Raw genomic sequence first — 26,590 nt, forward strand, 5'->3', positions numbered from 1 at the left:
CTTTTTTTTGAAGATGGATATTTGCTTTGTCTTAGGAAGCACAACCAACAAAATCTTCTTCTCATACACGGAGAGATATATATATTTACGCTTTTTCCGTATACTTTTTTTTCTAAAAAAATTAAAACATTACCATCCATCAAACTATTCTTGTGCTGCTGCTTCAATGCAGTTAGAGTATGGATTAGTTCTGAATTAGGAAATTTCATTGAAAATTGTCTGTTGAAAATACATTTATAGAATCTAAAAAATTTCCCCCCTTTCTTTTCTTCACTGATTGCTTTTTTTCAAGGTATAAGAGCATACCAAGGTCCAGATGAATTTGTTGAATCTTTTGTGGGAGCACAACATGAAGCTGCTGATTCCTGTGGCACAAATGCTCTCTTATCAGAGAAACACATAAGTCATCCCAGGCATGTGGAAGTACAGGTATCATTTTTGTATAGAACTATCTATGCCGTATCACTAAACTGCATTCATGGTGTACTTAAGATCACACCATCTTTTCTGCAATGGTTACCTGCCTTTTTCTTTTGTACCACCCACTAATGTGTTTTCACTAATATAAGTGAACATGCAGCATTCTTTGAGTTTAACAAAATTTCCTCAACGATCTGTATAATCCAGACTAGTTCTTTGATTCAAAAAAAACTTTATCGAAGTCTACACCATGATTCATGCAGCATTCTTTAATTCATGCTGCCATTTATCCCATGCTCACCTTTTCAGTTGAAAATGCATATCTACAAACAATGGATTTTTGGCTACTTTGTACTGACAAGTTGACTGAATATGCTCACCTTCAATTTACGGTAGCGAAGTCATTGTTATATTCAACATTAATATGCTCAGTTGTCTTTTTTCCTATGGTTCATACTAGAATATATTCTGAATACAAGGATCCCCGTGCTTTTGCAGGTTGCAGAATTACCAACCAGCATAAATCTTCTCTAGCTTTCTTGCACAAGAAGTGATGTAAGTGTTAATAATAATATTAATTTAATGTTCCGATTAATGCAAATAGCAGGTAAAATTGTGAGGAATTGAAAATAAAGTTGAAAGAAAAATAATCTAAAGGCACAAATTGTTGTGCTAAGTGTATTCCTCAAGAGATTGCTCAAGATATTGTGAGCATGATCAAAGACCTTAACATCTACTTCCATGTCTTTGCAGGGTTTCACTTCACATTTCTCCATCTTGGTTCAGATGGTAAGTCTCGTATTCTTGAGTACAATTTGGACTGAAACTTTCAAGACCAGAATAATCAAATCTCCTTGTGTCCCAGAAGTTTCCTTGCCATGCTACCAAATCTGTTGAAAAACTAGGGTTCAGGCTTGACTCAAGAACCTGGCACAGTCATATGTCCATCATGGCTGATGTGCTTGCCCGTTTTAGCTGAGACATCCAATTAGGCAGAGACCCACAAGACTCATTCTAAGTCATCATCATCATGGCATCCTCCATAGTCTTCTTATATTACCTGTTGAGTTGAATTCGGTAAATATTTCTTGCATTTAAAGTCCCATACTTTTAAAAGTATGATACTTTCCGTGCACAATTGTCTGCCCATGGACAAATTACTTGGTGGTGGGCTGCCTAACTTATTTAGGTTAGATTGAGGGCTTGAGATCTCATCTTGTGACCAGAATCAATGATAAAATCTTGTTATCATAATTTATTATTTAAAGATAAATGAAGAAGTCTTGTGTTTGTCCATCTACTTTGAAGACCTCATAATGGTAAATGTAAATGGTTTAGCTTGCATATAATTGATGTGTATTTTTTTGGTGATTATTTGGTCAACTATTCTGCCAATTAAATTACTAGTCTCAAAAAGTTGACTTGACCAAGTCTAAGGAGCTGTCTTGGTTATTATATAAGTATTTTATTTTTAGGCTTTGATGTGCATGGTTTTTAGGTTTTGAATTTTGGATCTACATTACCAATTTTTTTTGGCGTATATCCCTTGTGAGATCAAGAATGATAGGGTAATAAATTTCATTCACTCTATTTGATTGTGTGGATAAGATTACAAACATTGATTCCTTTTTTTGATCGACCAAAGATTTGATTTGTTTTTGTTATAAAGAGGTTGTGCCTCAACCTTCGGGCCAATAGAGAGCTGCCAAGTGGACTCATGGTTCTAAGGTAGTTTGAGATGATCAGAATCCGAGTCGAATTAGGGCTTAATTCGTACCTCTTTATGGCTTCCCCCTCTCGCCACTCCTCTCTCCTCTCGTGGGTTCGCCCTTGTTTTCTTTTTCTCTCTTCTCCCTCTCCCTCTTTCCTTGCTGATGTGCGTGGAAGCAGTCGGGTTGCGTGGCGCATAGTATTTCCAACCTCACGGCCATCTCCCCTTGTCGCGCGCTGCTGGTGACGCCCCAGGTGATGTCACGCTCTTTCTCTTTCCGCCAAAGCAAAGGCATTGGAGGAGCCAATCGGAAGCCACATCCGAGGCTTTTTGATCGCCCCTCCGTCAACGAATTCGGCTGTTTCTTCGTCCTTTTTTCTTCTTGCGCCTGTTTTGACTCCTCCGCCTCCTCCTCCTCCTTGTAGGCTCGCGTTGTTGTCGTTGATTCGTTTTCCAACTGAGTTGCCGACCTTTGCTGAATTGGCTGCCCTTTCCTGCCTCCTTCCGGCCGGATCGGTGTTTCTTGCGTTTTTCTCGCTGGTAGTAGAACTGTAAAGATCGGATCTTGAAGAGAGTTGTTGCCGAATTCAGCTGAGGTGGTTAAGTTGATTGATATTGCGTTTGGTCGGGGAAATTCTGCGTCGGAGAGCGTGTAATCGAGGGATAAAGGAGCGATTTTGAGGGGAGTTTATTTCGATTCTTTATCCGTTTGCGTTGTGATGTGGAGCCACTGAAGGGTACAAAAAGATCGGATCGTCTGTAGCTTTGCATCTGTTTTGACATTGGGACTGTTGGGTTGATCTGTCGTCATGGATTTGGGCAGCAAAAAGAAAGAGAAGGGTCCTGAAGTGAAAGATTTGGGGGATAAACCAAAACTAAAGGGATTCAGAAGCTTTGGGAGTAACGATATGTTCTTCAGAGCAGACAAGATTGATTTGAAGAGCTTAGATATCGAGTTGGAGAAGCAAATAAACAAAGCATGGAGCAAAGAGAATGGTGGTGCCAAAGGGCCGAAGGAGGAATGGGAGATTGATCTATCTAAGCTGGAGATTCGCTATGTTATAGCTCAGGGGACATATGGTATTGTGTATAGAGGAACTTATGATGGGCAGGACATTGCAGGTACTTTTTTGTTTCACTTTGGTGCTAAATGTTGCATTCTCTACTTTCCTGAGTTTCTACATGCACATCTTATATCGTTTGATTTAGTGAAAATTTATTGCAACCTCATAGCTCTATTTACTTCATAATCCTGATCAATTGATATTGGAATGTTGTGGTTGTTGTTTGAACAATTAATGCTGCCTTCTGAACAAGGTTTTTAATTTCGAATAATATCGTCCGTACCGGACGCTACATACCGGTCCGCCAGCAGACTGGTACGCGGACCGCTCACTACCGGGCGAAATCGTCGATTGGAGTTGGAAAACCTGGAGATTTGGCGCCGCTCTCCCTCGATGATCCCGATACGTTGCATTTGTCTGCCATCATTTATTCAAAGCTGTGAAGCTACAAGAGGATAATTATTCGGAGGGGATGGCATCTTTAAACTATTAGTTATGGCACATAATATTGTGATAGGTATTACTGCAGTTGTTACTTGCCTGAGACACTAAGCCAGGATTCTTAGTCACCTGCCACTCTTTCCATTATCCTTTAAATGATCAAACACTGACACTGTCAACTGTTCATCAAGTTCAGTGGCACCAGCACCCACCCTGCTGCTTCTAAGTCCATTGCCTTTGTCTATAGGTACCCATCCTAGCACTAGTGTGACATGGGCACTTGGAGGCCATCCTCCTTGCGGACAGTACATGAATTCATGTCCCAATTACTCCTGAAAAACTAATTGGTCATCTTCATTTCAGTTGGGTTCATGTATTCATTCACCAAAATAAATCCAAGCACTTGATTGCATCCAGTGTAAAGGAAAAAACCACTGTGTGGAGAAGTATAAAATTCTCATCTTCATCTTTAGCACCTTCGGAAAATAGTAATGGTCAAATGTGTGCAATTAACTTTGATTGGGTCCTCCTCTTTATTATCAATAAAATGTTACATCTTTTTCTGATTATAATAGATGTTGTATTTGAGACACAATGTACTTTGTTTTAGCAATATGAATACATGCTTTCTACATGATTATATACTAGTTGGTCACCGTCAATTCTGGTGCTCTGCATGAATTTTTTTTGGTGATTATAAAATATAGTATATTGGAGAGCATATAGTACTTCGGTTTAGTTACATGAATGCATGCTTTCTACGTGACTATATACTTGTTGGTTACAGCCAATTCTGGTGCTCTGCTTAATCCCCAAACCAAAAGCTAGCCTGATCAAACCAAATTCTTCAAATCAGTTCAGTCTAGGACCCACAATTTTGTCAGTTTACTTGCCCGCTCTTACTGGTAGCAAGGTTAACATGCAGATTTAAGTTACCTACATCCACTCAGATTTTCTAGTTGCAGGAGCCACATGCACTGGGCTTCTTTTGTAGTAATTTAAAGTGCATAAATACACTGCTGCGCTTGTTATCAATAAAGGTGTATTTTTGTTTCTTCAGCTTTTTGGCTGCTGATGGAATTAATAAAATCAATATATGTGTTTTTTTATTTAACACAGTTTAGCCATGCTTCTATTGGATTTAATGCGAAGAATTATCTGTGTAATATAGATCATAATCTCATTGAGAAAACTTGCATGTTCTGTGGAATGCATGATTATGGTTCATTAACCAGTCAGAGATTTACCCTTCTGTTGGACTTGGGGTTCTTCTTTAACTGCCCTAATTTGATTATAGCCCTTCTGCGCTAGTTGAGAAAATGATCAACTTTTTTAGAGTGGTTGTTGTTAACATCATGTATCAAGAACAGATTCAGACATTTACTTGTAATGTTGTAGATTTTGTTACCAGTATTATTTTGTTTTTGTAGTCTCAAAATTTAGAATACATAATAATCATTCTTATAATGTAGTTAAAGTGTTGGACTGGGGAGAAGATGGTGCGGCCACAGATGCTGAAATTGCTTCTCTTCGGGCATCGTTTAAGCAGGAAGTTGCTGTTTGGCATAAACTTGACCATCCGAATGTTACAAAGGTAAGCAACTTTTTGGAGGTGCAATGACAATCAATCTTGAACTTCGATGATGCTATTAATACTTGTGTTGGTCTGTCAAAAATCTTAGCTATATTATATTTGATTACATCTTGACTGTTGTTTTGTCATGTTTTACAATGTGCAAATCTTCCAACCATTTTCTGGTGAATGATTATGAGCTACTTGTTCTATGTTTATTGTGCAAATTTCTCTGGTACAGTGATAATTAGAGATTTCTTGTTACAGTTTGTTGGGGCATCAATGGGAACTACCGATCTCAAGATTCCACAAAAGAATTCCACAAGCAGTGGACAAACTTCACTTCCAACTCAAGCATGTTGTGTTGTGGTTGAGTATCTTCCTAGGGGAACATTAAAGCAATATTTAATCAAAAACAGGCGAAAGAAGCTTGCATACAAGGTTGTTGTTCAGCTTGCATTGGATCTATCGAGAGGGTGAGTAATGGTAGAAATGTATGTCTTTGCTAGCAAAACGTTTGGATGAGCTGAACCATCATGTTAAGCAATTTACAATGTTGCAGATTAAGCTATCTACACTCGCAAAAGATTGTGCATCGGGATGTCAAGACTGAGAACATGTTACTGGATGCCAATTCGAATCTGAAAATTGCTGATTTTGGGGTTGCCCGTGTTGAGGCTCAGAATCCTAGGGATATGACTGGTGCCACGGGTACTCTTGGGTACATGGCTCCAGAGGTGCTTATCTCTCTTCCATTTTCCGTAAACCTTCAATTATCAGTTTTATCTTGCACAGGTGCTGCAACTTTGATCATCTAGAATATTTTAACTAAATAAGTGGATGCATCATATGAGCGCTATCTCCCACATGTTATTGGTACAATTGAAACATGAGTTAGTCAAATATTTTTTTTACTTTTTAAACATTCAAGAAAATTCACTAAAATAACTTGTGCAGGTCCTTAATGGTAAACCTTACAATAGAAAATGCGATGTATACAGCTTTGGCATATGTTTATGGGAAATCTACTGTTGCGACATGCCATATGCTAATCTCAGCTTCGCAGAAGTCTCCTCTTCTGTTGTTCAAAAGGTATGTTGTGCCCACGATTTTGAGCTTGATGATATCTCATACTTAGGCCTACCAAGGCCCAATGTGAACTTGTCCTTTGAAATGTAATATACTCGGATGCTTAGAGATGTAAAACAAAGGCCGTAAGTTGCTTCTTGCATGACAGAATCTACGACCGGAGATCCCACGGTGTTGCCCGAGTGCTATGGCAAGCATTATGAGGAAGTGTTGGGATGCCAATCCAGATAAAAGGCCCGATATGGACGAGGTCGTGCGGCATTTAGAAGCACTCAACACAAGCAAAGGTGGTGGGATGATACCTGAAGACAAGGCACATGGTTGTTTCTGCTTCACCACGAAACGCGGTCCATAGGCATATTGTGCTGTACTTTTATGGTATACGATGAGGAGCTTTGGAGTCCAATTATGCCAAATTACTATGTTGTTACTCGTCAGCTGCCAAAGTCAAGTGGTTGCAAAAAGGTTTCATGCATTGATATGGTGTGGGTTCTTGAATAAAGGTTGACACCCTCTGCAGAGCTACTTACGGTCTTGACCTCCATTATGTAAAGCATGTCTTGCATTTGGCAGAAAATAATTGCTGCAATTGCATTTATATGAAGAAACGCAAACGTGTTTGTATTTTTGTTTCATCCTGAAATTTGCAAATATTGGTGGGAAAAATCCAAGTGAGGAACATTACAAGATGATAGATAATCTTTCTGATACTAAAATATGGGAAGAGTCGATAGAAGCAAAGAGGTACTCTTTGTGTCTCGAGCTTCGATCATTCAGGACTTATCTTGTAATAGTAATGTTTACCATGGTGTTAAAGCTTGCTGTCTCAAACTTAGATCACTAGATTCAATTATATTTTCAATGTGAAAAGTAATACGCATTAGAGTTTTGTATTACTATTGGATTGCTCGCTCTCACTTGTGAGCAAGGTTTCTCTTATATCGGTTATATTGGTGTTATACCGATCATTAGTATGGTGCATATCGTGATATATCATGCGTATTTTAGAAAATATTGAAATAGCTTCAAAAAATTATAGAAAATTATCATTTGTTGATATGGTAAAATTATCATATCATTTGTTGATATGGTAAAATTATCGAAATAGCTTCAAAAAATTTTAGAAAAATAAAAAATATTATATTAGATTTTTTAAATTAGAAATAAATATAAATTTAGTAAAACATAATTTAAATTAAAAAAGAATAGTGATACATTTTTATTAGCTTTGAGAAATATCTTTGTGGTACGTTATGAATCTTTTTTTATTAATATTGAATTATCTAAAATTATTTGCTTGATCTTCTTAGAGAAAAAAAACGAGACTCTAAAGGCGATGGATTCATGCTTAAAAAACAAACTTGATCATGATCAGCTTGTGAAGCTTTGTGAAAAATGATGTTTGAAGCTTCAAATGAAGCTTTTGGATTCATGCTTTTGGATCACAGAGTGAAGCTTTTGGATTCATGCTTTACAGAGTGAACATCAAATTAATTATATTATGTATTGGTCTGCCCAATAATAAGTTGAGTCAAATGGATCCAAGTGCAACTCACTGTGATATATCTCATTGATATCTGGGCCAAGCTTCTCTCTTTTTCCACTGGTTGCTGAGTGGGACTTGATCTTATCTCACTTTCACATCATTATCACAGAGATAGAGAGGGAGAGAGAGAGAGAGGAATCTTAGATTTTTGTGAAATCTGGGACAGGCTGAGTCAACCCAGATATGCACTCCTTACTGTTTTCAGAAATTAATTCCACATTCATCTCATTCATTCATTCAATGGAAGTTTCAAAACAAAAAAATAAATACAAGAGTGTTTGGCAACAATCAAATCTATTGGTAGTTTGAAGCTTCCACTTCATATAAAAGCCATGAAGAAAGATGCAAGTGAAGAGCTTGTGCCAGCAATTCATCATCAATTGTACCTCAAGTCCATGTTTGTCACCAACCAACATTTTTTTTTCATTTCTTATTTGTATCTATTTATTGGATGATTCAGTCAACAACAAACTTTCCTACAGTCTTGAGTCCAATGTTTTGAGAACTGAAGGTGGCTTTTTCTGCAACTCACACATCAATTACTCCTTTTTATGTGAACAGCTCCTGGAAAATGACATGAGGAAAAGGCCAAGACTGAGGAGGGCACAAGGCCTAGTTGGGAGAAAACCCTTTTGAGAGAGGAAAGCTAAATAAGATGGGTGAGAAGGCTCTCTTAAAGCTGGAAACAAAAAAAAAAAAAAACAAAGAAAAAAGAGGGAGAGGAAGAAGATGCTTTGCTCAAAGCACTGACAGATAGATGTCTCCTTTGACTGCTCCCCCCCCCCCTCCCCCCCTCTCTCTCTCTCTCTCTCCCCACACACATCTATGCTGCAAATGGGTCCATATGTGCTAAAGCATGTGAGTTATGCTTTCTCATTTGTTGCAATGGATTATATATATATATATATATATATGGTCGTAGCGCTCGTGCGAGGGTTGATGTTGCCTCTGTTGACCCCATCAGCCCTGCCCTTGTACGCTTTGCCCCTGACCCTAGTGTGAGGAAGGAGGGGATGCAAGTATTGTCATCATCGCTTATAGTCCTTGCACGAGGGCTAGCTCTACATATAACTATTATCACACCATCCATACCCCTCATGTGAAGACCTATCGTCACCACCTATGACCCTCGCAAGGGTCTGCTATTGTTGCTCATAACTCCAAACCTAGTCGTCGTCTCCTTTTGCCTCACTCGTTGGCCCTCGTACGATGGCTCATTGTTGTCGTTCGTAACCCTAAACTCGACTGCCCCTGTACTATTCGTGTGGGATTGCTCCCCTCTATCTCTTGTTTGGCTTTCATCGGATTCATCGTCACCTCTTAAATATGTATGGAAACTGTCAATATAAAGAACTGAACTCAGCTCCCGGTGCACTCAAACTTGGAACTTGGAAGTGAAAAAGAAGGTTGCGAAAGATAAAATGTGTTCTATGCTAAGGACATCTTATAGTTTTGTCATCAAATAATTCTCCTCTCTCTGTATAGTTATGTGCATCTAAATATATATGAAAGATATGAATGTATACATATGTTATTAACTATTTAGGAAGGCAATTAATTGCCAACATATACAAAGGAGGACAAAACTCAAAAGTTCATACTGGAGCTTGCAACTCAATCTTGCATTGGCTAAACAATGAGGAACATCCTGTGGAGTTGGAGGTTTTGGGATTCTCTATTTGGGAAAGGTAAAAGAAACTGTGAGTTCATCGACTACATCTTTGTCATTGCCAAACTCAAAAGTCACTTGAAAGTGAGAAGTAGAACTCCAGTACCATCCATCATCTTTAGGAATAGAGACATAACCCACTCAGTCCCTCGATCTGCAGCTGCCTTGCACGCTGCTCAGTGCAAGTAGAACCATATTTGTGATCTACAACAGTTCCATGTTACAGCTTCATTTGATGTTGTGATCCTAAAAAGTGATATGTGGATGTAAGCATCAGTAGTAGAATTGTTTTAGTATGAAACAGCTTGATCTAATAATCCCTGGATTTACCACCACCGACATCAACAACAACAACTGTGAGCTGCCTGCAAGAGGAATCAGAATCATCAAATGCAGTGACCTGCAGCAGATGAGCTCATGCTTCTTGGTTGCCGGAATGATGCGATCATCATATCCATGTCTTCACCGAGTCCAAGCTTTTGTTTGTCACTTGGATCTCAGTCAGATAAGACCCATAGTCGGGGCTCATCGGAGGGAGGAAGGATTGGCGGAGGGGTCTCTCTCACACCCACTTCACAAGTGCATTCAGAAGCTGGGCCCAATTCTCTCTCTCTCTCTCTCTCTCTCTCCTGCTGCCTTTCTCTTTTCCTCTTCCATTGCCTCAAAAGGATTCCCGAGGCCCACAGGAACAGCGTGTTAGGAGGTGATGAGAGGCATGCAATGATGTCCAAATCAAAGTAGGCCAGTGCCCGCTATCAAAGAGAACAAGATGAGTCTGATGTGAGAGGATGTCACCCATCTTTTGCAGGTCATCAGGTCAAATTATCTTATGACCGGGGCACAAAATTGGTGCCTGATGTAAGTGGAAGCTTCACTAGTTGCAGTGAGGTTGCCGGTAGGATTCCCACCCTCCCAATCAACTACTCCTTTTCTTGTCACCATCGATTCGGTGCAGTTTATGATCTCCTCGAAGCCATCGTGGACATCACTTAATTATCAACATCCTTTTTAATGTTCGTCGAGATTCATCCATTTTTAGACGAATAAATTCGATATACGTAATCGAGGCAAAGATAAATTGGATGGTGTAAGACTGGAAAAGTAGATAGATAGCTTGGAGTCGTCTTCTTCTTCCGCTTGGCATTCCAAAGTGGTCCAAAGCAAAGACACTAACGCATGCATTATTGTGTGGCTTTTATGGTGCTAAAACATGCCGCCGGGCAGGACTCTAAATCGCAAACCATGAACACCATATCCTGTCGCCGATTGACATCCAACATTTACAGCCATACAGTAAGCTCAAGCTGGAGAGAGAGAGAGAGAGAGAGAGAGTCCGAGGTAACACATGATGACAGCCCAACACCCACTGGGATTGCAGGGCCACTCGATGGCTATGGTGCCTAAATCCCTACTGGAACTCATCCACAGCTTCGAACATTCCTCTCCCTTGTAGATTACTACTCTGCTGAAAGAACACAGTGCATGTGAAGCATTGCAACCATGGTTACAATGTATTGGAAGAAATAATGGGACAAAGCAGAGTCAGAAAAGGGCGAATTTAGACACATTCTGCCCATATATGTCGAAGTTTTAGCTGCAGAGGTAGCAGCTTCTGAACACACTCGTTTCTCTCTCTCTCTCTCGACCCTTTCCGCCCATGGTTCCACAGTTCTACCCATCTAAGCACATTTGCCCATTAGAAACAGATCTCTAGCAGCCAAAGTAACAGTCTCTCTCTCGCTCTCTCTGACAAGTTTCTGTCTTTTGATGTTTCTTCTCCGCTATTTTTTCTCTCTTGCATCCCATAGAGAAGGAAGGGTAGATAAGACCAACTGCAGACGGGGTTTGGGGATGCAGAAGAGCAGATTCTGAAAGGTGGCGAGGCCGGCCTAACATTTGTTTTCTTGTTCTTTTCATGTTCTACAATCTATATTTCCTTTGTTTCTCTCTGTGAAGCAATACTCTTCTGGATTTTGGGCGAGCAAAGGCCTCTATAGTCTTAGAGAAGTGGGGGAAGAGAGAGAGAGAGAGAGAGAGAGAGAGAGAGAGAGAGAGAGAGAGAGAGAGGTGGAAGGCAGTCTACATAAGTGAGAAAGAAAGATCATTTCTCTTCGCTTTATTCCTGTCCTCCATTACTCTCTTTTCCTTCCGTTTAGCGCCGAAATTGATGTTTCTTTGTCCAAGATTTGATCTTTCTCGCTCCATTGCGTTTGGCCTGTAGCCGGAGGTTTCAGATCGAAGCCCCATCTGAGAAAGGAGAGGTTTTTCCTCTCCTTGGGCTTTGGTTTGAAGTGGCCGGTTAGGTTCCTGCTCACTTCTTTGTTGTTTGCTGCACGTAACCCTGGAGTAATGTACCTCAATAGAGGGAGATTGCAGGCTTTGTCGCTTTTTTGCGGCTTCTTAGTTTGCTGATCCATCACTGTGGGAAAAATCTTTCGAATCGTTGCGTCGGATATCGGAAGTGGGATTGTTTCGTCCTTGGTCTTCTTCTTTTCTCAAGTAGTGCTCAGTGAAAGCGCCGGCTTTTGCCGCTCTTCTCGATTGGGTTCCCAGTAAGGCCGAGGCTCCTGAAGACTTGTAGGTGGTGGAGGGGAACCGTCGATCGGTGGCTGCATGAAGGAGTGCTGAAACGATGAGAGATGAGAACTCGAAGAAAAGCAAGGTTCTACTGCAGAAAAGATTCAATTTTTATCGTTGTTCCTCTTTCTTTGTCTTAAAGATTGCTGATTTAGCCCTGATTTGTTCTCTTATTTTGTTGTAGTTTTCATGGTCCAAATCCCTGGTTAGAAAATGGTTCAACATCAAGAACAAATCTCAGGACTTCCATGCGGATGATGATGTTGTTGTTGGAAGAGGTACGTCTGATTGCTTCTCTTCCTATAACAGTTAATTTTTCAGACATAGTCCGAGTTATGTGTGTGTTGTTCTCAATTGGTGTTCTGGACCAGAGACCTCTACTCCATGAACTTGATATGTCATATATCTTGCTGATTGATAGGCTTTCCCTCACTGGTTCTTCTTGCAATCGAAGTATTATCCTCTTGATATACTTTGCAGTCTACATATCCTAGCTGTGTATAACTCATAAAAATTCATAGTATCATAGGTACACAAATGATATATTTTTTTTTCTTTTTCTTTATTGATTATTCTGTGTGTTCTGTCAGGAGACGATAGGGAATGGAGGATGGGTTCTGCAGAGAGTGAGGCATGCACGGTGAAAAAGAGCAGAACAGGTAAGACATTAGTAGATCTTATACTAAGTTGGACCACAACTAAATAGCCGTTTGCTTTGTTTTGTTGGCCCTCAGAGCAAATGAACAAGAAGAATATGGATCGAGCCCGACGAAGAAGATCTGATGTTGATTTGGCTCAAGCTACTGACGTTCACGACTATAGGTAATTTATATTTGCTAGCAATTACTCAATGGCCTCCGATATGATTGTGATTCTTAACTTTTGTGTTTCTAGAATTTTTGTGTCGACATGGAATGTAGGCGGAAAATCTCCATCAAAAAATTTGAATCTTGAGGAATGGCTTCATGCCTCACCTCCTGCAGACATATACGTTTTGGGGTTGGTTTCTTCACTCTCCTATGGGTTTTACGATTTTTGAGGAACATGTATATGGACACATGGTTTAGCATTACAAACTTGATGAGCCATTTCTTTCTGTATTTGCAGATTTCAAGAGATTGTTCCTCTCAATGCCGGAAATGTTCTTGGTGCAGAAGACAATGGTCCAGCAAAGAAATGGTTGACACTCATTAGAAGGACACTGAACACCCTTCCTGGAACACATGGATGTGGCAGCTATAGCACACCGTCCCCAGTTCCTGATCCACTTGTGGAGCTAGATGCTGATTTTGAGGGTTCCTCAGTGAGGCAACACAATTCATCGTACTTCCACCGACATTCATTCCATTCCATGAGTCGTAGTTTACGAATTAATGGCGATATCATGGAACTGCATCCAAGGCTGGATCGCCGTTTCAGTGTTTGTGACCGAGTAAGCACCGGGAGCAGGCCAAGTGATTTTGATTCAAATTTTAGATGTGGAGATTCATCTGATGATGAGAAAGTTGCGGAACAATCTCCTTCTGCTGGAATTTTCTCACCGTCGTCATATGCTTATGGTGCTCCGCAATATATGGGAGAAAGAAATAGATCATCATCCCACACTAGGTACTCCTTTCCTAAGATTTATTTCATTAATTCCATTTGGTTCTGCCTCATTGGTAAAAGTCTAAAATATTTCAGAAATTCAGAATTATAACTTGTCACAGTTCTAGGTATTGCTTGGTTGCCAGTAAGCAGATGGTTGGCATATTTCTAACAGTTTGGGTGCGAAGTGAAATTAGGGGTGATGTACAGAACTTGAAGGTTTCTTGTGTTGGAAGGGGACTGATGGGTTGTCTTGGAAATAAGGTAGTCATACTGTTTTTCTAAAGTACCCTGATTTCTGGCAAATTTCCTCTGTATTATCAGCTCTTGCAAACTTAACTTTGCAAACAATTGAAGAATACCCCATTTCACTTATTTTATCATGTCGTACTGCACAAGTTAGCTACAGATTCTTGTTTTTCATGCCTTATTTGTGACACAAGGAAGTCTTTTGTTCTTTTGCAAATACATGTTTACAATTTCTCTTCTGTGTGCTCTTCCTGAATACAAAGGCAATCTTTTTTTGGCTCTTTCCAGGGTTCAATATCAATTAGCATGACTTTGCACCAAACAAGCTTCTGCTTCATCTGTAGTCATTTGACCTCAGGACAGAAAGAGGGGGATGAAGCACGGAGGAACCTAGATGTGATGGAGATTTTAAAAAAGACGAGGTTTCCTCGGGTGCAAAAGGCATGTGATGAGAAGACTCGTGAAACAATTCTCGATCATGAGTAAGCCCAATATTTACAACTTGCTATTGTTCAATCATTTTTTTCTCATACGGGCAAAAAATAGCAAATATTTATGTTAAGCATAATCTCATTCTATTTTTAATGTCAGTCGTATCATATGGCTTGGTGATTTAAATTACCGCATCGCTCTTTCATATCAGTCCGCAAAGGCTTTAGTTGAGATGCACAACTGGAGAGCTTTGTTGGAAAAAGATCAGGTGATTTACCAATTCTTTCATAAGTGCTATATAAGCATTAGATTTACTATCAGTTATCTCTTGATTTTGTACACAACACATTAGAATAACTTCAAGGATATGAAGATCATTTGAGGTATTAAGAATCTGATGCTTTTTAGATTCTCTCTATAAGAAGGGATAAAGATCCCTTGTGGCCTTGAAAGTGTTGATTCTTCTATTCCTTGTTATGTATTCTAAAATTGCTAGTCGAAATCTCTAAATTTTTCTTTTTTTCTGAAACAGCTTCGAATGGAGCAAAGATGTGGCCGTGTTTTTGAGGGATGGAAAGAAGGAAGGATATGTTTTCCTCCCACCTATAAATACTCGAACAACTCTGATAGATACACAGGGGATGACATGCACAGAAAAGAGAAACGGCGGACACCTGCATGGTAGAATATTAAATCATATCTTTAGCTAAAAGTTCCTCCCACTCTGTTTTCTTCATTATAGATGGTTTCTAAAACCGACTATTTTGGTTTTATTTTTTTTGTTTCTGTCATCAAATTGTTGAAGCTGATTGGTATCTCCTTTTTGGTTGAAGGTGTGACCGGATTTTATGGTATGGTAGAGGTCTTACTCAGTTATCTTATGTACGTGGGGAGTCTAGATTCTCCGACCACAGACCTGTATACGGTACTTTTACTGCAAAGGTTGAAATAATCAATCACAACCGGATTAAGAAAAACATGGGTTGTTCTAGCTCTCGGATAGAGGTGGAGGAACTCTTGCCCTACCCGCATGGTTACACAGAACTCAGTTTCTACTGATGTGGCTGAAGATTTCCGGATGGAATTAAGGTCCAATATCTTCTTTCTTCTGCCACACTATAACCTTTTTCTTTTGACCTTTAGAATGATCATGCATTTTGATCACTTGTAATTATTTATTCCCTTTCCCGTCAGTGCAGGTTGTTTTGCATCTATTGATCCCAAAAATGAACCTAACATTTTTTGCGGACTCGGCATCCATCAATGAAAGCAGGTGCCTATATTTTATTTAAACAATTACCAATACTTCGGTACTTAAAATTCATTTGGATCTATGTTTCGACACCATTTCAACCCGTAACTGTTTGACAAAAAATTTTCTTTTTTGTGAAAATGTTGAACTGCATTTGGCATATGAATTCTTTAGATCTACAATCTGAACAAAATTGATGTTGTGTTAACCATGTCTTGCAGCAGCAACTAGGGAATAGCCACTTTTCAGAAATTAACTCTTAAGGTAATTGCTTTTCCTTTCCATTTGAACTTGTTTCTGAAATTAGTACTATTTCCTATTAAACCTTCGGCACTGTCTGCTTGTCCATCTGCCAGGGAAAACCGAGTTTGTTGCTGAACAACCAGTCAAGAGACGACTTCAAGATTTCAATTCCTCAATAATTAAGCTACTAACAATCAACTTAACCAGCTTTTTTCATTTTTGGAAAACCAAGAATTCTCATTGTGTGACAATTTGTCGACTTGATCAAGCAAGATGCTCGAATAAAAGGAATGACAAAATCGACCCAAAGAACTCTTGGGGGATGTCAGCCACTCCGAAACCGCAAGATGGGTGTTATTATAGTTTCAATTTTTCATTTAGAGTTATTCTGACAAAAGAGTGTAGGAATTTTTGGTAGAATGAGTGAGACAAACAATGTTCTTTCTGTTCCATATGTTGCTGTTGATCGATCAAGGAATGTAGCTATTATACATAACTCAAGCTTTGCTGGGTTTCCGAAGATGAAGCTCGGATAAAGTTGGCAATGAGAAGAATGAAGCTACTGAGAGAAGCATAAAGCTTTTCACATCATACTAATGTGAAGTTATTGACTTTGTAAAAAACTCTCATAATATCTATTGTATCAAAGAATATATTTTTCAGATTTGCAAAAGAATTCTTAATGATTGGATTTGTTGTTAGGATTAGAAGATGTTGGTGTGACTTCAGCTCTTTTGGTAGGAGAGAAAAGAGGAGAGATATGATCACTGTGGCACAACATTGGTTTTGCTGAAAGATCAGAACAATGTTCAGTTGGCCTGAATTATAAATAGAGGTCTGCTTTGCTTCTTCTTACTGGGAGAAACTTTTAGAAAAGCATGAAGATGACAGAGTTGGTAGGCAGACTTGGAGACATGAACAATGGGGACCTAAAAAATAGTCAGAGGAAATGGGATCAGTACAATGCATATTTATTTTGGTGTAGTACACCTTTTTGACTTGCCCTCTGTGTGGTTGAAAGATCATGAAATATATTTAATTGAAAATATATCTTAATTCATAGAAATAATGTTTTAGGAGACTTTCATAGAAAACCAAATATTCTATTATATAAAAAAAACAACCTAGATAGAAAATTGATTCTATCCTTACCCTTTATAATGTTGTTAATGAAAATATCATACCGTATCGATCGGATGAGTAGAAAATGGATCATATTTTAAATTTATAAAAATATGATTCATCCATACATTCATTTAAAATAGATGATGTGATGTGATGTAAAATAGATTATCTGGATGGGATAACATAAAATAAAAATAAAAATATTCACTGTGCGACACGAGAATAAAAATTAGAAATATGCATATGAGAAAAAAAATAAAAATGAAGAAAAAGAATAATATCATAATTGACAATGTTGAATGGCACATAATGATTTGGAGTTGTTTTTGTTTATAACTCCAAATCATTTCTTATGATTGTTTTCTCTATCCCTGTCATCATTATCACCACTTTCCTATCATCATCACAATCATTATTGTTGTTATCATAAAAACTTATATATATAGATATACATATATATACACACACACATACATATATATGAAATCAATGTTTGAATTTTAGCACGAATCTCAAAGCCGGCTCCCGAGTTTAATTTCCCGCCTCGACCCACATATATAAGTCCGTCTTCTTGGCAGGTTCGTCTCATCCTCTCTTCGCCCCCCTCTGTCTCCGGAAGTCATCGAGGGGCCACTTCAACTCCAATGGCGAGGAATCGATCCGTGGAGTCTGTAGAATCCGCATCTCATCTCCGATGAAGACCTCAGAGCCAGCGGCGATTCGTCGTGAGCTCTCTCAGAAACCCTAATGTCGCTCCTCTTTTCGCCCAAGATTGATGCTAGAGCTCGATTCTGGATTCAGTGACAATTGCGGTTCAAATGCTTCTTCCAGCGGGCGGAGGTGAAGGATATCGATGTGTGCCGCGTCCTGGACTCGGTGAAGCTTCATCCATCCGCTGGCTCTCCTTCTTGCAAGGGAGAGCCTCTCTTTAAGTCGTAGGTCTTCTCGATGCAATTTGATATGTCGATCATTGATTGTATATGGCACCGACTCCACGAATCGTTCTTTTCTGTGTTCGTTGCTCGGCAATGCTCGTCTTTCTTTGATTTTGATTCTTGTTATAGGGGAATTGAGCGCAGCGAAGGACTTCACTGCGAGCTATGAAAGGATGATTCCGTTGGCTCAGATGCTGCCACGGGTTAGGCTACATATGAACACTGTTATATCAGAGCTTCTCGATAGATTGAATCTGAAAGCGAGGTCATTACTTAAATCGATTCTAATTCATGTGATGTTCACAGTCTTCTACTCATTCTTCATTATTATGTTGCATATTTTGTTCGTGGTACACTTCTTTACATGTTTTGTATTATAGAACCTGTGGGATTCTCTTGTACTATGGCTAGCATTGAGATGTATGTTTATTACCCTCTATGATATCATTTGCTTGCACTGTATGAGTTGCAACATATCCTGTACGATATGATACTTGTTAACCCTCATATTTGTTGATTTTGTTCATAGTCGTTTTTGTGACGAAGCTTCTTGTCTCTGTGAAACCATGAAATTTCAAAAGAAAAAAAAATGATCTGCTTGTCGCTGTTGAAAACCACTAAAATGTCTTTTTTTAGAACTAAAATAAAACAAATATAGATTTCTTTTGCAACATCAGAGGGTTGACATTAATAAAATGTTGTAAACCCACAATCACTGGTATTCATGTTTGGAATCTTGGAGAAGATCTGATAGATGACTTAGATAGAGTAATTAAATAGCTATTAAGAAAGTCAAGGGAATAAACCTAGTGGTGTCACTTGATCAGAAGATGTCAACTTTGTAGGTTGTAGGAGTCAGGTCTTCTAACAAGGAGTCCTATCATTGTAAAATAAGTTAAAGAGCATCTCTATATTTTCATTTAGAAGATTTTTGTTCTAGTGTCAGATGTTTTGGTTGATAGTTGTTACCATCACTTCCTCCATCCCACCCTAACTATTTCTTTGCATGAAGCTTCTTGATGTGGTAGGCTACACATGATTCACTATCTTGCAACATATTGGTAATGTTAGATGGACTCTTGCATCTACACCTACAAAACTTGTTGGATATGCATCCACATGCCTATGGGTCTGCCTCTTATTAGATCCTTCAGTGATGCTATTCCAGTATCATGATATAATAACCATTACAAGTAGGTCTTCTTTTATTATTTCATGCTTCTTTCAAAGTGAATTTCCAATTTTTCACAAGAGCAGCTCCTAATATTATATTTGTATCATTAATTTTTTCCTCTTGAAGAGGTAAGATGAGGCAGAATGAACTTCAGTACATGGTGGTCAGAGTTGGTATCCAGGTCAAACGAGAGGATCATCACTCTGCATATGCCCCAAGATGATCCATTTTCCAAAAAATTTTCCCAAAATGCTTGGGTTCAAGTTTCTAATGGTTGATGACTCAATTTTACATTGACAACTTTATTTTTACTCATCTCAGACCTATCGGGATATAGATTTTCACTTTAAGACAGTGAATGGAGAAGTGTTCATCATCGTCATTGTTGTTGTCATTGTTAACAATATTATTACTACTATTATCAAATAAGAGCATTAAAAGAAACTCTCTTTCAGGTTCAGAAACTTTTTTGATGTCAGAGTAGGCACTATCCGTTGATTATGCAATGAATTCAGCTTAAGAATTAAAAGTGACATTTTCCCTAATTGTTCAAAGAAATATCTTACTTCATAGGTGATAATTGCCTGGGCACATGAATCACTTGTTGTGTCTTCTTACTTAATCCATCTGCACTATTTATGGGAGCAAATTATATGGTGAGAGATGTCTTCTGCTATGTATTTAACTCATTATCCGTTAGTCTTATTCAGCCTTCTTCTTATATTCTTCACCACTCTGCTACCAGACCTTTGTTCATAAGTTTTCTTTTGTTGTAGGCAAACCCATGCTTGAGCTTGTAAGCTCACTCACATAATCATTTGTTGTACCTGCCATCAGTATGAATATGGGAAATATGTCATCCACAGTTCTTAACGAGAAGTTAGACTTGTAAATGCTGCTCTTATTTGTGCTGGATTTGTCCAGCATTTTGCTGTTGTATGCTCCTGCATGTAAATTGAAAAGCTTTAGTTGATTGTTTAAACTAGTAATGTTGCTTGGAACATGTACTTAGACCTTCGGAACCAAGTAAGTTTTGTGCTTTCCATGGAGGCATCCTCTATCAAGTGTTGTCTGCCATAGCATACTTGGGTTTTTGTCTTTGGTTATTCTTTTATCCTTTCTTCTAAAGTTTAGTTGCCGTTGATTGCTTCAGGTTACCATTTTAAGGACTCACAATGTTCAATATTGTCATATGTCCAAACCTGAGGGAGATTCCATTTGAAAAACAACTTAATGTTCAGAATTTTCCAGACTCAGTTGCCTCATTTGCAGATAATTTATGTTACAGTAAGCTACTCCATGTGTCCATTTAAAATTATATTTAACTGTCTACAGGTGTTACGAAACTAAACACTGAAGAATTTGGAGCAAGCATTCAAGACACTCAGTGCATCAATGTATGATTGTGATTGTTCCTGTCCAGCAAACCAGGTTAACCTTTCAGTTATCTGTAAGTAAACAAATATTTATACTTCTCCTGAAGTTGCATATGAACCTTTGCTCAGGATCAGTGGTAGCTATTCTTCTTTTAAATAAGATTACTGGAATCTAATATGTGGGAACCAAGATTTTGACATATATAAAATATATAAAAATTGATTAATATCATTAATAACAATAAGCTGGAATAGCTCAGTTGGTTAGAGCGTGTGGCTGTTAACCACAAGGTCGGATGTTCAAGCCCTCCGTCTAGCGAATGTTTTTTTTTTATTTTTAGAAATAAATATTATGTTTCGTCTTCCATCGAATCGAATACTGCTCTTCCATTATTTTTGTCCTTTTGAACAAATATTATTTTGAGTCTCTGATTTCTAATTATTTTTGATATTTTAAGGCAACTTTATCTCTTAAATTTGATAAAAATTATTATGTTTTCCAATGCTTATTTTTAGTCGTTTTATCCTGGGACTATTTTCTAGCATTAATTTCTTCTAACAGATATATCTTAGTCTTTTCAGGATGGTGATCTTCTGTCATGCTCATTTCTAATTATTTATTTATTATATAATATTTTTCTATCTTAAATTTGATGCAGTTTTAGCAGGCTTCCTGCAAGTGAGATTTCTACATTAAATTATTTCTAGCAGCCTTTCAGCATGGTAATCTTCTCACATGTTGATTTCTAATTATTTTGATATCTTAGAGTTCTATCTTAAATTTGATTAGCTTGATTATGTTGTATTCATTTCTGTTTATTTTGGGATATAGAGTATGATTATCTTTTATTTTGCTCATTTCTATCTTAAATTTGATGAGCATGATTATCTTTTACTATGCTCATTAGTCATTTCTATATTAAATTTGTTGAGCATGATCATCTTTTATTAGGCTGTTTAAATACAGAGTATGATTATACGTTGTTCATTTATGTCTTAAATTTGATGAGAACTCTGTGATTTTAACTTGAGACTATTTTTCTATCATAAATTTCTTCTAGCCAGTGTTATCTTTTAGTCTCTTAGCATGGTGATCTTCTGATTTGGTCATTTCTACTTATTTTTGGATTATAATGTATTTTTGTATGTTAATTTTTTTAGCATTATTGTCTTTCATGATGCTCTTTTTTAGTCATTTTGAGATTTTAACATGGGACTATTTTCTGTCATTAATTTCTTGTAACAAATTTTTATCTTTTTTTTCAGTTTTTTAGCAGATGTATCTTCTCAAGTGCTCATTTCTAATTTAAAAATAATGAATGCATTTTTCTCATAATCATAGAATACATTTTCATCTTCTTTTCTTACAATCCAGCCGTTATGTTTTCAAGTTAAAAAAATATATTGAGAAGTCTTCTATTGACAATTAATGGGTTTGGCTCAATTTAGTGATATATCCAATTGAAGTTGCATCTTTGAGTCTATTAGGGTTCAAAATAATAATAATAATAATAATAAAAAGAAGAAGCTACATCTTTGAAGTAAATTTAGTATGACCAAACTAATGATTATAAGACAGGAAGTAGACACAGTGATTCTCTTTATTCTTGTTTGGCTACAATTCTTATACATATTTCATTTGGCCGACACCTTCTATGGCTTATATATAAAAGAAAAGTATTCTTTTTTCATGAATAATATATTATTTAAAAATGGGCAGGACCATCTTTCCTAATGCAGCTGAAGCCAATCTGATAAGCTTTTCCCATCCTCCATATCTTCTCAATCACATCCAAAATTATCTTACAGTCAATGCTGATAGTAAAGCACTGCAAAATTGGTGATATTCTGCTAGCATCTACTTTCACTGAAGGTGCAAGCTGGAGAGAAGGTGAAAGTTGTAAAGCTTTTCTCCATGAATTTTTCTGGCAAAAGAAACAAATAATCATGTGTTGACGTCAGTCAGTCTCTTGGCATACATTTTGTGCCAGTTATATATAAACAGTCCTCTCTTTTTATCTCTGATCTGGTTCCAAGCTTCAAGCAGACAAATGGAACACCTCCTTATATCCGGTATTATGATAGTATAGAACACCTCAATCTATTTCAATTGTATATTTCTATACATGAATGTGGATTATTATTATTATTATTTTTTGTATAGCAGCAATATGACGTTTCTTGCTATGAAACATCTTTTAGTAGTTTTATATATTTGCTGTAGAAAGTTAATGATGGATGGATGGATGGATGTAACTGATCGATCAATCATTGTCATATTTATTTATTTATATAAAAAAATATTTTATTTATTGTTATCATCATTACAATCATTTATCATCACCATCACCGGTTGTCATGCCACAAAGCAATCATGATCATCGTGGCAATCGTCATCAATTATCTCAATCATAGTTGTCGTTCTTGTTATCATGATCATCGATCACCTCATTCGCTAAGCCTTATTTTCTACACTCATATGAGTGAAAGATGAGATGGAAAAAAGAGTTTAATTAAACATAGAAATTAATTTAAACTTTCGATAGCAAAGTTGTGATCTTAGCTGGAGCGGCATCAAGCACGAATCTCAAAGACCACTCCCTCGTTTGACTTCCCGCCTCAACCCTCTTTTTTATCTTCTGATAACCCTCGTCTTCTTTTCCGGTTGTATTCTCTCTTTCCCGCCCCCTCTCTCGCTGGACCTCAACGAGGGGTAACTTCCTCTCTCCAATGGCGAATGATTGGTTCGAGGTAGCCTTCATACCCACCGTGGAGGAGTCTCTAGGATCCGCATCGCCTCTCCAGTGGCGGCGATTCGTCGTGAGCTCCCTCATAAACCCTAATCTCGCTCCTCTTTTCGCCCAAGAATGATGCTAGTCGCCGATTCTGGATTCAGGTTCAATTGTGGTCCAAAAGCTTCCTCCATCGGCTAAGGTGATGGATATCGATGTGTGCTGCAGAGAGAGAGAGAGAGAGAGAGAGAGAGAGAGAGAGAGAGAGAGAGAGAGAGAGAGAGAACCTATCCTCTTTAAATCTTAGGTCATTTCGATACAATTGTTCAAAGTCTCGGATGTTATGGCTTATAATTATTACCATCTTCTTTATCCCCTCCCACCCTAATTATTTTCCATGCGTGAAGTTCCTTTATGCCGTAGGCAATACACGATTCACTATCTTGCAACATATTGATAATGTTTTAGATTGTCTCTTGCTTCTACACCTACAAAGCTTGTTAGATATGCATCCACATGCCCATGTGTCTGCCTCTTATTAGATTCTTCAGTTATGGTATTCCAATATCATGATATAATAATCATTGCAACTGGATCTTATTTTACTATTCCATGCTTCTTTGAAAGAGAATTTCCAATGTTTCACCAGAACAACTCTAATCATATTTGTATCATTAATTTCTCCCTCTTGCTTTCCTCAGGATTCCCTCTCAAGGAATAAAAAGGTAGAAATTAAAAATTATGTCTTCCCTCCTTGTTTGAAGAAATATCCTATTGCCTAGGTGATAATTGCATGGTGACCTAAATCACTTTCTTGTGTCTTCTTATTAATTCTGTCTGCAGTATTATCAGCAGCAAATTATATGGTGAGATATTCTTTCTGCTACAGATTTAACTCGTTATCCACTTGCCCTTTTTCAGTCTTTTCCTTACTCTTCATTAAGACATGCTTGTTCTAAAGTTTTCCACTGGTCTTGTTCTAAAATTTTCTTTTGCTGATAGGAAAAAACATGCTTGATCTTGTAAGCTGACTCATATAATCATTTTGTTGTACCTGCCATCAGTATGAATACGGAGCTTAGGTTAATTGTTTTAGATTTCTAATGTTGCTCGGAGCATGTTCTTAGGTCTATTAGCTTGCATATTAATGAATGTTTGATGTTTTTCATGCACTAATTTATTAGCTTTTAGTCTGCTGTATTTTTTTTATGAGGATCTGTACAGAAGGATCCTCAAATAGCATCCATATTCAGAAAAGTAGTCAATTAGCTTTTCCTAAGAACTATTTTATATGCTATCTCATCAAGGAAGTACATCAAAAATGCCTTCATTGTTCACCCTTGTAGTGCCATGGATGATATGACTGAAGTTTTTCCAGAAGAATCAGTTTTTTCAGTGTTGACATTCTGCAGACTGGTGACATTGGAAGAGTTTTTGAAGATATGATTCTTAAGCTATGCAATTCTTCAGTATAGGCAATTCTGTATTGGATCAAGTTATTTAGTGATATTGCAAGAAGCACTGACCATTCAATATGGAAGCTTGAAAGTGTGGGTGGCTGTCGTTTGTAAGTAGCTTCTTGCTGTCCTTGTTCTAATGTTTACATAACAGTTTAATGTCCGTAGAAATCTCATTGCCACTATTCAGCTTATAGAAAATGAGATTGGTAGGCACTAATAGCTTCTTCTATTTCTTTGATGTTGATAGTATGAATTGTTTGGTGATAGTAGCCTGTTCCAGTTGTCTCCAGACAACATAAGTATTCCAAAGTTTACTTGGCACAGTATTTAAGGTGTTGGATTAAGTTTGCATAAACTACTGCTGGTCAAAAAGTTTGGAACTTCAGAAATAAGTTCTGTGTTTTCATGGAGACACCATCTATCAAGTATTGTTTGCCGTAGCTGAATACTTCATGTTTTGTCTATGGTTATTCTTTTATCCTTTTGTTAAAGTTTAGTTGCCATTGACTGTTTCAGGTCACCATTTTATGGATTCACAATGTTCAATATTGTGGTAGGTTGAAACCCGGGGGAGCTTCCATTTGGAATGTGTTTCAAGAACATAATTTCTGGGTTTTCAAGACTCACTCGCTATATTTGCAGATAATTTATCATCCAAATAAGGTACTTCATGTGTCCACTTTAATGTTGCCCCATTATTCATCACAATATCAAACTGTCTGTAGGTGATCTTTATCCTCGTAAGAACTTACACACTAAAGAACATAGATCAAGCATTGAAGATTCTCGGTACATCATGCATGATTATGATTGATCCTCTCGAGCAAACCAGGCTAACCTTTCGGTTGAGATGACCCCTCTTTCCATCTCTGTAAGTGAGGAAATATATATACTTCTCTTGAACATACATATGAGCCTGTGTTTAGGATCAGTTATAGCTATTCGTCTTCTCTTAAATGAGATTCTTGGACTCTAAATGATGGTAACCAGCACTAGAATGCTTTACCTTCTGAATAGGCAGATATAAGGTGCTTGCTTGGAATAGCTTTGTTCATCATTTCAGTTCAAATTTGTGTGATATGGAAGTCACTTAGTTTAAATTCTGCAGATCCTCTACCAAATGGTTCAGCCTACACTCTCTAGTAACATGAGTTGTATGGTGGTCGGGGAACAATAACTTAGATAAGAAATCAGTGTCACCAATCTAATAACGAGCTGGAATAGCTCAGTTGGTTAGAGCGTGTGGCTGTTAACCACAAGGTCGGAGGTTCAAGCCCTCCTTCTAGCGAATTGTAATTATATTTGATTTTTAATTTTAGCCTTTTCTGAGTCTTTTCGTCATGGCTATCTTCTCATTTCTAATGATTTTAATATTTTAGAGTAATTTTTTGTCTTAAATTTGATGTTCAAACCCTCCTAGTGAATTTTATTTTTATTTTATAATTTCATCCTTTTTTAGTTTATCAGCATGGTGTACTTAAGGTGCTGGATTAAGTTCTTATCATAAACTCCTGCTGATCAAAAAGTTTGGACTTTCAGAGACCAGTAAGTTTTGTGTTTTCCAGGGAGACATCCTCTATCAAGTGTTCTCTGTCATAGCTAAATATTTTAGAGTAATTTTTTGTCTTAAATTTGATGTTCAAGCCCTCCTAGTGAATTTTATTTTTATTTTATAATTTTATCCTTTTTTAGTTTATCAGCATGGTGTACTTATGGTGCTGGATTAAGTTCTTATCATAAACTCCTGCTGATCAAAAAGTTTGGACTTTCAGAGACCAGTAAGTTTTGTGTTTTCCAGGGAGACATCTTCTATCAAGTGTTCTCTGTCATAGCTAAATACTTGGATTTTGTCTTTGGTTATTCTTTTATCCCTTTTTTTCAAAATTTTAGTTGCTATTGACAGCTTCATGTCACCATTTTAGAGATTTACAATAT

The 26,590-nt window shown here is 37.6% G+C and overlaps 2 protein-coding genes and 1 non-coding gene across 6 annotated transcripts; all 3 read left to right on the forward strand.

Annotated features, from left to right (window-relative positions):
• Positions 1 to 1,932: 1,932 nt before the first annotated feature.
• On the forward strand, positions 1,933 to 6,987 carry LOC135643139 (serine/threonine-protein kinase 52-like). Its single transcript, XM_065159764.1, has 7 exons — positions 1,933 to 2,385; positions 2,557 to 3,253; positions 5,109 to 5,230; positions 5,477 to 5,685; positions 5,772 to 5,946; positions 6,167 to 6,301; positions 6,447 to 6,987. Exons 2-7 carry the CDS (start codon positions 2,941 to 2,943, stop codon positions 6,651 to 6,653), a joined length of 1,161 nt encoding a protein of 386 aa, XP_065015836.1. The 5' UTR covers positions 1,933 to 2,385; positions 2,557 to 2,940; the 3' UTR covers positions 6,654 to 6,987.
• A 3,845-nt stretch (positions 6,988 to 10,832) lies between these two features.
• LOC135642548 (type I inositol polyphosphate 5-phosphatase 4-like) lies at positions 10,833 to 16,515 on the forward strand. Of its 4 annotated transcripts, none has more exons than XM_065158785.1 (14): positions 10,833 to 12,175; positions 12,275 to 12,368; positions 12,681 to 12,749; positions 12,825 to 12,912; positions 12,985 to 13,089; positions 13,198 to 13,698; positions 13,782 to 13,941; positions 14,215 to 14,408; positions 14,518 to 14,626; positions 14,891 to 15,039; positions 15,192 to 15,447; positions 15,558 to 15,631; positions 15,832 to 15,874; positions 15,967 to 16,515. In XM_065158785.1, exons 1-11 carry the CDS (start codon positions 12,146 to 12,148, stop codon positions 15,415 to 15,417), a joined length of 1,725 nt encoding a protein of 574 aa, XP_065014857.1. In that variant the 5' UTR covers positions 10,833 to 12,145; the 3' UTR covers positions 15,418 to 15,447; positions 15,558 to 15,631; positions 15,832 to 15,874; positions 15,967 to 16,515. The 4 variants fall into 4 exon arrangements, with proteins under 4 accessions (XP_065014857.1, XP_065014858.1, XP_065014860.1 ...); XM_065158786.1 differs by having other exon boundaries at positions 15,835 to 15,874; XM_065158788.1 differs by having other exon boundaries at positions 10,834 to 12,175; positions 13,806 to 13,941.
• Positions 16,516 to 25,869: 9,354 nt separating this feature from the next.
• On the forward strand, positions 25,870 to 25,943 carry TRNAN-GUU (transfer RNA asparagine (anticodon GUU)). The gene has a single exon. It is a non-coding gene; the product is annotated as a tRNA-Asn (tRNA).
• The last annotated feature ends 647 nt before the right edge of the window (positions 25,944 to 26,590 follow it).

Source organism: Musa acuminata, chromosome BXJ3-7, assembly GCF_036884655.1.
Source record: "Musa acuminata AAA Group cultivar baxijiao chromosome BXJ3-7, Cavendish_Baxijiao_AAA, whole genome shotgun sequence".
NCBI classification, from domain to species: Eukaryota; Viridiplantae; Streptophyta; class Magnoliopsida; order Zingiberales; family Musaceae; genus Musa; species Musa acuminata.